The sequence below is a fragment of the Callithrix jacchus genome, chromosome 16, assembly GCF_049354715.1.
Source record: "Callithrix jacchus isolate 240 chromosome 16, calJac240_pri, whole genome shotgun sequence".
Taxonomy (NCBI): Eukaryota; Metazoa; Chordata; class Mammalia; order Primates; family Cebidae; genus Callithrix; species Callithrix jacchus.
Genome location: NC_133517.1, coordinates 45,252,810 through 45,265,183, shown reverse-complemented (window position 1 = coordinate 45,265,183; position 12,374 = coordinate 45,252,810). Strand labels below are relative to the sequence as shown.

Genomic DNA, 12,374 nt, shown 5'->3' with positions numbered 1-12,374 from the left:
CCTTTTTTATGGCTGCATAGTATTCCATGGTATATACATGCCACATATTCCTTGTCCAGTCTATTATCAGTGGGCATTTGGGTTGGTTCCAGGTATGAGTTAACTTATATTAAACTTGTAAGTTGAACTTAAAGATAATAGTAGGATTGCTAAATCTAATGGCAGATTTACTTTTAGTTCTTTAAGGAATCTCCATACTGTTTTCCATAGTGGTTGTACTAGTTTACATTCCTACCAACAATGTTAAAGTATTCCCTTTTCGTTGCAATCATGCCAACATCCATTAATTTTTTATTTTTTTTATTATGGTCATTCTTATGGAAGATCTAGGATTCAAGGGCTGCTGTTGTTGCAGGCATGAGGTGGTCACATTGTGGTTTTGATTTGGATTTCCCTGATCATTAGTGATATTGAACATTTTTCCATATGCTTGTTAGCCATTTGTGTATCTTCTTTTTAGGATTGTCTATTCATGTCCTTAGCTCACTGTTTGATTGGATTGTTTGTTTTTTTCTTGCTGATTTGTTTGAGTTCTTTGTAGCTTCTGGACATTAGTTTTTTGTCGAATGTATAGATTGTGAAGATTTTCTTCCACTCTGTGGGTTGTCTGTTAACTCTGCTGATTACTTCTTTTTCTGGGAAGAGGCTTTTTCATTTCATTAAGTCTCATCTATTTATCTTCGTTTTTGTTGCATTTGCTTTTGAGTTCTTGGTCACAAAGTCTGCCTAAGCAAATGTCTAGAAGGGTTTTTCCAATGTTATCTTCTAGAATCTTTATGGTTTCAGGTCTTAGATTTTAAGTCTTTTATCCATGTTAAGTTGATTTTTACATAAGGTGAGAGATGAGGATCCAGTTTCATTCTTTGACATATGACTTTCCAATTGTCTCAGCACCACTGGTTGAATAGGGTGTCCTTTCCTTACTTCATGTTTTTTGTTCACTTTGTTGAAAATCAGTTGGCTGTAAGTATTTGGTTTTATTTCTGGGTTCTCTATTCTGTTCCCTTTACTATGTGCCTATTTTTATACCAGTACCATGTTGTTTTGTGACTATTGCCTTATAACATAGTTTGAAGTCGGGTAATGTGATGTCTCCAGATATGTTCTTTTTGCTTAGTCTTGTTTTCCCTGTGTGGGCTCTTTTTTGGTTCCATATGAGTTTTATGATTGTTTTCTAGTTCTGTGAAGAATGATGGCAGTATTTTGATGCAAATTGCATTGAATTTGTAGATTGCTTTTGTCGGTATTGTCATTTTCACAGTATTGATAATATTCATCCATGAGCATGGGATATGTTTCCATTTGTTTGTGTTATCTATGATTTCTTTCAGCAGTGTTTTATAGTTTAATTTGTGGAGGTCTTTCACATCCTTGGTTAAGTATATTCCAAAACATCTGCAAATGTTTTATTTATTTTGCAGCTATTGTTAAAGGTGTTGAGTTCTTGATTTGATTCTCAACTACTGATTTTTGTACTTTAGTTTTATAACCTGAAACTTTGTTGAATTAATTTAACAGTTCTAAGATCATTTTGGATGAGTCTTTAGGGTTTTCGAAGTACACAATCATATCATCAGCAAACAGTGACTGTTTGACTTCCTCTTTCCCGATTTGGATGCCCTTTATTTCTTTCTCTTGTCTTATTGATCTAGCTAGGACTTCCAGTAATATGTTGAATAGAAGTGGTAAAAGTGGGATCTTTACCTTATTCCAGTTCTCAGGGGGAATGCTTTCAATGATTCCCCATTCAGTATAATGTTGACCGTGAGTTTCTCGTAGATGGCTTTTATTACCTTAAGGTATGTCCTTTATATGCCACATTTGCTGAGGGTTTTATCATAAAAGAATGCTGGATTTTGTCAAATGCTTTTTCTGGGTCTATTAAGATAATCAGGTAATTTTTGTTTTTAATTTTATGTGAGATGTCACATATGTCACATGACTTACATATGTTAAACTATCCTGCATTCTTGGTATGAAACTCACTTGATCATAGTGGATTAGCTTTTTGATATGCTGTTAGATTTGGCTCCCTAGTATTTTGTTAAGGATTTTTGCATTAATATTCATCAGGGATATTGGTCTGTGACCAGGGCTGAAAACTTGCCCCAGACCATGAGCCACGCCATTGAGAAAGCAAGCTGACTCACAGTGTTTTGGTCTCTCAGGGAGCCTGCAGTGGTGGTTCAATTCTTTCAAAGGGTCTGTGGATTCTCTCAGCTTTCCTGGTATGTTCCTGTGGTAGTTTTTGAAGCAAAAGTCTATCCACTGCTCTGTCCATCGGAGCAGGAGCCGCAAGCTAGTCCTGCCTCTAACTGTGTTTTTAACAACCGTGTTATATTCAAAAAGAATTAGAGAAGGAAAACTATACTCTGATTCTATTTTTGAATATTACAGAACTCAAGTGCTATGGTCTGAATGTTTGTGTACTCCTAAATTTATATGCTGAAATCCAAACCTAACAAGTTGATGGTATTAAGAGATAGGACCTTTAGGAAGGTGATTAGGTAATGAGAGTAGAGCCCTCATGAACGGGACCAGGGTCCTTATAAAAGAAGTCAAAGAAACCTCATTTTCCCTTTCTAACAAGTGAGGATGCAGCCAAACGTGCCATCTATGGACCAGAAAACCAGCCCTCAGTAGACACTGAATCTGCCACACGTTGATCTTGGACTTCCCAGACTCCAGAACTGTGAGAAACAGATTTCTGTTGTTTATTAGCTATTCAGTTTATTTGGTTTTGCTGTAACAGCAGCCTAAATTTGCAAAAACATCAAGTTTGGTTTTATTTTTCCCTCTCTTATGGTTGTTTTAAAATCTTTTCCAAACCTAACAATTAAATGGTTTGCTGAAATGATTATTTTGTCTTCCTTCCTATCAGTGTAGTTTGACGTTTTCTGTTATAAAAATAAAAAGCACTCATAATTTTTGTATAATAGAGAAATTGTATTTATTGAGGAATACATTTTATAATGTATTATTATAAATGTCCAAAAATAGCTACATAGTTTTTAAACTCTTATGGGTTGGAGCTTGGAGACAAAACAGCAATAACAACAAATAATGACAATAAACAGAAAACCACTTAACACAGACATTTCTAGGCTGAAAAAGAGAAGAAGTTGCCAAGTTTCATTTCTTTTTTATCATGTTTGGAAATAAATTCCAACTTACAGAAAAAGTTGCAAGAATCATATTATTTCAAAGAAAACACGTATACCCTTTACTCAGATTACTCTGTTGTTAAATTTTACTTCATTTGCTTTATCAATTGCTCTTTCTCTCTCTATGTATGTATATCAGATTACTCTATTGTTAAATTTTACCTCATTTGCTTTATTATTTTCTCTCTTTATGTATGTATGTGTGTACTATCATACACACAAATGCACACAAATATATGTTTCTGAATTTTTGAGGGAAGATTGCATACAGTGTAGCCCACACCTCAAAATACTTTGTGTATTTTCCAAGAATAGGGATATTCTTTTACTTAATCAAAGCGTACTTCTTATCTGATTGACCATATATATTCCAATTTAGCAATTGAATATATGTGGTCAATTGTTCTTTGGAGCATTTATGTTACCTCTAATACAGGATTAAGTCTAGTATCACTTACCATATTTAGTTGTCAGATGTTTTAGTATAATTTAATCTGAAACATTTCTACAACCCTTCGTCTTCTATGACATTGATATTTTTAAAGATTCAGTGAAAACACCCTGTATTTTTTTTTCTAACAAAACATTCTTCATTTGAAGTTTGCCCGATGTTTTCTTATGATTAGATTCAGATATGGATTTCTGGTCAGAATACTCCATAAGTGATGTGGTTTCCTTCTCAATTTGTTACATTTGAAGGCACATGTTGAACATTAGCCTTTATTGTTGACATTAATTTTGATAACCCAGTCAAGAGGTTGTCTTTTTTTTTCCATCGCACAGTCACTATTCTTTCCCCAGAAACTAACAAGCAATCTGTGAGGAGATACTTTAAGCCCAGATTAGTATCCTGATATCCTGCTTCTAATCAAAATTTCCCCCTAGCTTTAGCATTCATTGATAATTCTTGCCTTAGCCATATTTACTGTGATGGTTGAGAAATGATGGTTTTCCAATTCCAGAACTCATTCCACTCACATCGGCCAGCTGGCCCATGACATTCTATTGTAAAGGAGAAACCTTATCATCTATCTATCTATCTATCTATCTATCTATCTATCTATCTATCTATCTATCATCTATCTTATCTATCATCTATCTATCTATCTATCTATCTACCTATCATCTGTCATCTATTATATCAGTATGGATTCATGAATTTCTGTTTTTTACTCATTGGTTTATAATTTATTATTTTTTTCAATTATTTTGCTCTCAAATTGGCTCAAGTTTGGCCAATGGGAGCCCCTTCAAGCTGGCTCTATGTTTTGGCAATATACCTCTATTTTTTTTTAATATTACTTTTTGGCATAACAAGATATTTCAGGCTCATCTTTTTTCTACCTTGCCCTTGCTTTGGAATCAGCCATTTCTCCAAGTAGACCTGGTTCCTTTTAGTGGCAAATTATTTTAGACATGAAGATCTGAGTGTTAGGTATATTCATTTCTGCTAAGGTGTTTTTGTGTCTAAGTCCTTTTGACAGAGAACTAGAAAATATATGCATGTGTATACACACACATACACACATAAATACATGTCTATTATCAAGTGCATGTATATGTAATTATAATACATATACACGTACATATACATGGTTTAGAAATTATGAATTTATATTACTTCTATTCCATTCTCACATGGTTCTTTCTTGCCTTCCCTCATTCCATATTTGTATGTTCCTTTTTCCACAGTGAACATCCTGACTCCCATCAACATCAACATGTTTTCTCATTTGCTCAATCATATAATACATCTGAAATAGTTTTATTATTACTTGAGCACAATGCAATGGTCCCCATTCTTGCCTGTCAAATATTACTGCACCTATGCCTATATGACTAGTTATTTATTCAAAATAAAGGAACTCCTAAATTTACAAAAAGCCTCGTACAAAAATGTTTGTAGCAGCTTTATTCATAGCAGCCAAAAATTAGAAATAGCATTATCTTAATAATAGAATGGAAAAACTGTGATATTTTTCCAAGAATAGGGATATTCTTTTACTTAATCAAAGCATACTTCTTATCTGATTGACCATATATATTCCAATTTAGCAATTGAATATATATGGTCAATTGTTCTTTGGAGCATTTATGTTACCTCTAATACAGGATTAAGTCTAGTATCACTTACCATAATTAGTTGTCAGATGTTTTAGTATAATTTAATCTGAAACATTTCTACAACCCTTCGTCTTCTATGACATTCATACAATGGACTAATACTTGGTAATAAAGAGAAACAAACTACAGCTGCATGCAACAATATGGAGGAACCTCAAAAACATTATGCTGAAGTTTTCAAAAGCAAACAAAAAGAATATATGATGTATAATTCCCTTTATATGAAAAGGCAAAGTGAATCTATGTGATAGAAACCAAACCACTACTTGCTTTCGGTAGGGGTGGAGCCCAAGAGGACACTGACTGGGAAGAAGCAGAAGGAAATGTACTAGGATTAAGAAAATGTTTTGTATCTTGATTGGGATGTAAGTTATATGGGTGCATGCATTTGTCACAGTGGATTGAACTCTACCCTAAATACATGTGCATTTAACTATCTATAAAATATCCTTTAATTTTAAAAAGCTGGCTGGAGTAATGGCTATCCCTTTTAGCTGAGACTACAACTCTTTACTTCAAAATAGCTCATTTTCCTAGCTTGCCTGATTTCTGATGCTCCTTCCCCATAACTTTCCTGACCCCTGTCAGCATTTGAGCTTGCTACCCTGATCAATACTTTGATTTCCTTTTCCTGACATATAATATCCTTTTAATTTTCATTTCAAGTATACAAAGTACAACATAGGTTAGAATTTTATAGTTAATTAAATGACATCATCAACTGTTCGGGTAGTCAATATATATGCTTTAATGTAGTAATGACATGCATGCACATTAAAAATCTTTAAATAACATTGAATTTTAGCTTAATACTCAGTTTAGGCCTTTGCCTATCTGATATATAAAGACAAAAGCAAAAACAGACGTTTCAGTGTATTCAGGTTTTGCCAATGGAAGTAATTGGTTTCCATTATTAAATGATCAAAAACCACTTCAGCGAGGAAAAATTTTTCAGACCTTCTCATAGATTCTGGTGCACACCACACCCTTCATTTTACATTCCTTAAAAAAGAGAGAGGTAAATTGAATATCTCAAGTTCAAACCAGAGAACCGAAAATTTGTAATAAAAATAGAAATTCAAAATAAACTCATTAATTTAGAAATAATAAAATATTAGTATGTCAGTCTCCAGTAATTTAGAATTATTAATATTCAGAATTAATTCAGAATTGAAGAAACAATTTAAAAGTTGATCTGTTACTGTAAAGGAATTTTTATAAGTGGTGAGTTTTTATGTATAATTCGCTTGCATTTAAATCTAAGATAGAGCTTTTCAAAACTGTCTACATATTTGTGTTACTTGGGGAATATTTAAACATAGTGATGGCTCCTCCTCCCCCAAGAGGTTTACATTCAATTATCTGTTTGGGGGCCCCCATATGAGTATTTACCCCCCATGTAAACCTGTTGCGTAGCAAGGGCTAAGAACTACTGTACTAAAGAAACATTTGAAAGTACATGAATCTATTTACATTCAATGTATGTGTTAATTAGTGAACATAAAGCCTTAACCCTAAAAAAAAATCATCAAAGGTCATCACATGCAACCTTTGTTATCATTCTCATCTGCCAACAGAAGTCTCCAATGAGCTCAGCTTGCTTTACTGACATGGTTTATTCTAAGTTACTATGGCCTCTTGAATGCAAAATGGTTGGATATCTGCAAATAGTCTACAAATGAGCCTTGCAGACTGTATTTTGCTTTTAAAATTTAGACTCAGTTTCTCTGACTCCAAACTAGTAAGATTTACCTAAACTTTCTTTAATTTTACTGCTATTGTTAGGTGTTTTTATTTTTAAAATAACAAATGGGCTTTTTTATTTCTAAAATCTTGGGTCAATACTTGAAAAGGAGCCTGTAATAGTTTAAATATCACTTAAACATTAACTCTTACTTTATTCTTAGTCATTTTTATCCATCGATATTCCAAAAAACAAAGAGTACTTTGAAAATAATGTAATCAAGTTGTTTATATAGCATTATTTCTGTATTTAGAAGTGAAAATACTCTTACCACTACCATTCTCCCATTCACCAGCTTTCTCTTTATGGTTGTCTCTTTGCCATCCCATCTCTGCACTTGATTCAGTGATCCTCTCTCCAGGGTTATGATGCTCTGCAAAGAAAAGGTCATGCAATTGACTTGCCTGAGATTTGCTGATCAAAGAAGCAGTTCATTCAGTACCGAATCATTTTTGTAATAGATGTCTCAGTAGGTATACTCCTTTTCATCAGAATAGAGTCTACCCTTTTAAACACTAGCAGGAATATTCCTCTTTCTCAAGCAGCCCACTGGGCCAACTTTGAAGAGAAACATTAAAGATTACCTTGGCCTTTCTATTGTCAGCTGTGGTTTCTTCAAATTCCTGGCCTAGCTTGAAGGAGACCTCTGTATTTTTAAAGGTACTTTCAGTTCGTATAGTTATAATATCTCCTTTCTTGCTGATGATCACACTGGGTTTGGCCAAATTTCCCAGTTTTCTGGTGGCTAACCCCACACCTGAAAATTAAGATAGTGTTAGAATTATGTTGCCCAAGACAGCATACCTGAAGAGACTGTGGTGGCCACATCCTATGCTTGGCGGTGCCCCAGGTGTGTTGATGACAGGTAGTATAACTTATTACTAGGGATCTCCTCCCATGTTTCACTCCCAATGGAAATACATGCCCAGAACCCAAACATTTTAGGTTTTGTTGTTACAGAAGTAATGTCTGCAGATTTTCAAGAGTAAAAGTTTCCAGCTGAAATAATGCATGTCATCCATTTTTATTATATCCAATCCTACTCCCCATTGAAAATTACTAGTTACAGATTTGCATAAATCATTATAGAGATTTTAGTTTGTACATTCAAATACTATAGATATTTTTAAAATGCGACTAAAGCATATACATATTGTTCCATGATATTTTCTCTCAATACTATATTATAGATGTGGAGAAGTACTCCCCTCATATTTTTGATATGGCTCTCACTTCTGAAATTTTGTAGCTTCTTTATCTAGCTGGTAGAAAAAAACTAACCATCTAGCTTTGAAATCTATTACAAATGATCATAGAGAAATAAAATAATTTTAAAAGAAAACTTCTATATTTCAAAAACAAAATTAAACTCTTAACTTTATTACTATTATCACCAAGACTATAAAATATATGGAAAAGGAAAAATGTCAAATAAAAAATATATGAAAGAGAAACTGGTTTCCCAGGACGTCTTAATGCTTGGACATACTTTTTCCGGTTAAAAAGATCCCAAACTTTTATATACTAAATAAGAAGTTAAGCGTTATAGCCAATAAACTATACCCTATATTCTTTCTTCAAATTCTGATTAATCTTTTGCTATTTTAGGACAATGTTTTTCAAGTTAAATCATAATCTCTGGGGCAGAGTCTGAGAATTTATATTTACCAAATCCCAAAATATCCTTTTGCACACTAAAATCGGAAAGCAATGAAATTAGAGAATCCTTCACTGAGACTTTCTCTTACTTGGCTTCTTCCTCAGCTGTAAAGTGAAGTCTTTAAATCTAACAGATCTCCCAGTATGAATTTATGCCCATAAGTTCTCATAGTGTTCCAGGCAACAATGACATTACTTTGCTCATTTTACCTAAAATAGAACGTTTTATACAAGCTTTCTTAACAGCCAAGTAAAGCAGTAGAGACTTTGACAAGTACAGCAACCTTAGGTCACTGGCATTACTCATTGTTATATTTATATAGTTCTGAAGATTCCCCAAAACTCTTCATATCTATTGTGTTATATTAAGGGGACATACTCTAGAAATCATATAAAATAAAGTTGTCGTAACTAGTAACTAGGATTTTCATCGCCATTCACTCCTCCAACTCCAGGAACATCTGACGTTCGTGAAATTGAGTTTGAATTCACTGCCACACCTCCAGTTCTTTTTCTCTCAGTAACTTCCCTAGGCTATGAACATAATATTTTAGGAAGTATTTTTGTTTTTCAAACTCTCCGTATCTACGTGATTGTGTAATAAAGAACAACCTAAAGGTAGAGAGAAAAACCTGTTTAGATCAAAATTAAAATTTTAAATTGAGATTTTCTAGGATCTGCAATATATTCAATTCCTTCTTTTATGAGCACCTAAATTGCTGTAAACCTAGCTCTCAGAAAAGCCGGAAAACAGATTGACCATGCTTTTAAGCTTTCTTTTCTTTGGGTCTGCAACCAAAATTTTGCATGTCAAAAATAGTGCATTTCTTGGTACGAAATTGCCTTTGAAATCAGTGGGAGTTCCATGCATTTAAGTAGCTCTCCCATTTAAGTTAAAGTCTATAAAAATTACCACAAATAAAATGCAAATAAATTATCTGAATGACAGAACAAAAGATTAATCCTAAAAGAGGATTGTACTGCAGGCTGTGCAAACTTCCCCAGTCTCCTGTTAAAGGTGTTAGATGAAAATGTCATGTAGTTTTCTTAAAAACGGACTTTTCAGCAGAACAACAAAGAGCATTTCTTACCCAGAGCTTTCATATAATCATCAAAGTGTTCACTGGAGACAAGTTTCCAGGTGCCCAGGAATTTGTTGCTCATCGTGATGGGTGAGAGCTCAACACAGTTCTAAGTGGGATTCAGGAGATTCAGATAAGATGCTGAGGCCTCAGAAGATTCTTTTCAAGGAAGCCTGGAGCATGTGACTCTTAGAGAGACCCAATGGGGAGAGGCAATGTCAGGACTAAGCAATGAATGGCTTTTCAATGACCAGCTGCCCACCCAATAGGATAAAAGAAAACCCCATATAATACTTCCTTTTGTCTCCAAAAAAATTTATAAAATGAATGAGATTACTATTTGAACCTTCAAAAAATTTTTGATTGATCTTACATTTATAAGAAGGCTTAGGCCCTTCATGCTTTGGAAAAGACTGCATGAATTATTGTCGTGAATGAATGTGTGTGTGTTTAGGCATGTCGTTCACTCTCAATCCTGAGTCTGCACAATTAATTCTTATTGAAAGGGAAGAAAGAGAGGAAAATATCTGTAAGTATTATGATAACAGTCTCAAATATGTTGTGGGAGAGAAATGTAAGGGAGCAGTGTGAGGAAGTATTCATAGGTAAGAAGGCTTGGCATAGTTCACATATCCCAGGCAGGCAGAGTAGGCAGACAAAGAGGTCAGTCTATTGCAGCAGAGCACAGAAATTGTATTCATGTGATGGAACAAGAAGTAGCACTGTAACATGTTCTTTGACCACAGCAAAGATTTTCATCTAAAAATACTTAAAGTCTGAACTAAGGAGGTTTCTGGCAACTATAACCACTTTGTGTTTAAGTCATTTAAAATGAGTCTACAATTTTATAAAAAGAAGATTTTTTATAGAAAGGGTACTAATGTATATTCAGAGCTCATTATGGGCCACTTTGCTAAGTGCTTAGTACAGGTGATCTCATTTAATTATATCACTAACTCCAAGAGTTAGGAACTATTATTATATCCATTTTACCGATGAGAAAAATGAGTTTGAGAGACATTAGATAAATTGCTTCCAAAATATGAATAAGGAGAGGACAGGTTTGAACCCAGCATTGCCACCAGTGCCTAAGTTTTGAACCATGATCTTACCCTGCTTCTATTATATATCATACATACTGCATCCACAGAGGCCCTGGCCAGAGATCACTGATGCTGAGAGCACCACGATTGTCTAGCAACACTCATGCTCGTTTCAAAAATCAAGAGATCCAGTCTACTATATTATGTCGAAACCCCAGTCTTTGACCAAGGGGAACAAATGTAAATCCACTTAGAACATAAGTGTTGCTCTTAAGAATCTCTAATTACTGCTATATCTTTTCCTAGCAGGTTTTTTTAAATTAACCTTAGCATTGATTCTGACTGTTAGACAACTGATATTACCAGGTTTCATACATTTAGTAAACAGGTTGGCACTGTTTATAAGAAAAAAATATGATGAATTTGCTCATTACAGTTAGAATAATTGGCAACGAGGGCTGAGGAAACCCAGTCCCATAGTTCTTATGTTCAGTAATTTTATTCTTCTAAACTTCTTTCTCCCCTCTCCCTCCCCTGTCTCCTCTTTCTTTTCTTTTTCATACACTCGAAGAACAGAAGAACAGACTCGGGAGATTACTGTCACTCTTTCCTTCATTTGGTCTTTCCTTTAGTCAGTGGTAAAAGCAGGCAATTGTTTCCACGTTCAGTATGACCTAATCTTATTGTGATACTAGGAACATGCCTGTAAGATGATTCTAAGATTCATTGCACATTATCTCAGAAGCATAAATTCAGACAGTTATTCAACATATATTTCTTGAACTGTGATAGTGCTAGAGATAATATGATGAGTGAAATAGCAACAGCTCCGGCCCTCATAAGCCTTATACTCTTTAGTAAGACAGACATTAAATGAACAATCAAGACACCTGATATCCAATTATTATTTTTTTATCGTTTGCAGATGGATACTGTGAAAATGCTATTAAGAGCCCACTGACTATTACTAGCTAGGAAGACACCTTATGAAATTTCTTAGGCCACCATTATGAGACTAATGATCTGATTTATCTTCAGAAGTCAGCCTCTAGAGCAATGGGTACCTTTCCCAGAGAGTTATTTAGCATAAAGTGACAACACTTCAGGGCTGATAACCCCCTCTTTCATGTTTCAAATAAGTGTTTTTCTCTAAGTTTAACAATGTCAAGGTTAAAATTGCTTTCCTAATACAAACCATTTCATGCAACTTTCTTGGCTACCAGTGGCTATTTGGTCTTTTGGTTACTATGGTGACAATTGCATTTATGAAGCCCCAAAGGTAGTTAATAGTTTTTCTTTTTTGTTGAATGGCAATAAAGAGAGGAAAGAAGTAGTTTGTGATTCCTCCAAATAATTCAGTTAGCAGTGTTTGTTTTCTTTTCTAGGATCTAACACACATGGCCTCTGTTCCAAAGGCTAGTCTAAGATTTCACATCATTATTGCTAATGGAACACCTGAGGACTGGAGTTGCTCATTCACTTGGGAGTAAATAAAAGACATGATTTATGCATCTGAGTTTTTTTCCTCTGGTCATGATAACATTTTAAGTCATCAAGC

General features: G+C 34.2%; 1 protein-coding gene across 2 annotated transcripts; it reads right to left on the bottom strand.

The window, feature by feature from the left end:
• Positions 1-2,925: 2,925 nt before the first annotated feature.
• On the bottom strand, positions 2,926-9,908 carry PMP2 (peripheral myelin protein 2). 2 transcript variants are annotated; one of them, XM_002759027.6, is made up of 4 exons: positions 9,783-9,908; positions 7,617-7,789; positions 7,304-7,405; positions 2,926-6,290 (listed from the first exon to the last, which is right to left on the bottom strand). In XM_002759027.6, the coding sequence occupies exons 1-4, from the start codon at positions 9,853-9,855 to the stop codon at positions 6,240-6,242; spliced, it is 399 nt and encodes a 132-aa protein (XP_002759073.3). In that variant the 5' UTR covers positions 9,856-9,908; the 3' UTR covers positions 2,926-6,239. The 2 variants fall into 2 exon arrangements, with proteins under 2 accessions (XP_002759073.3, XP_035132700.2); XM_035276809.3 differs by lacking the exon at positions 7,617-7,789.
• Positions 9,909-12,374: the final 2,466 nt, after the last annotated feature.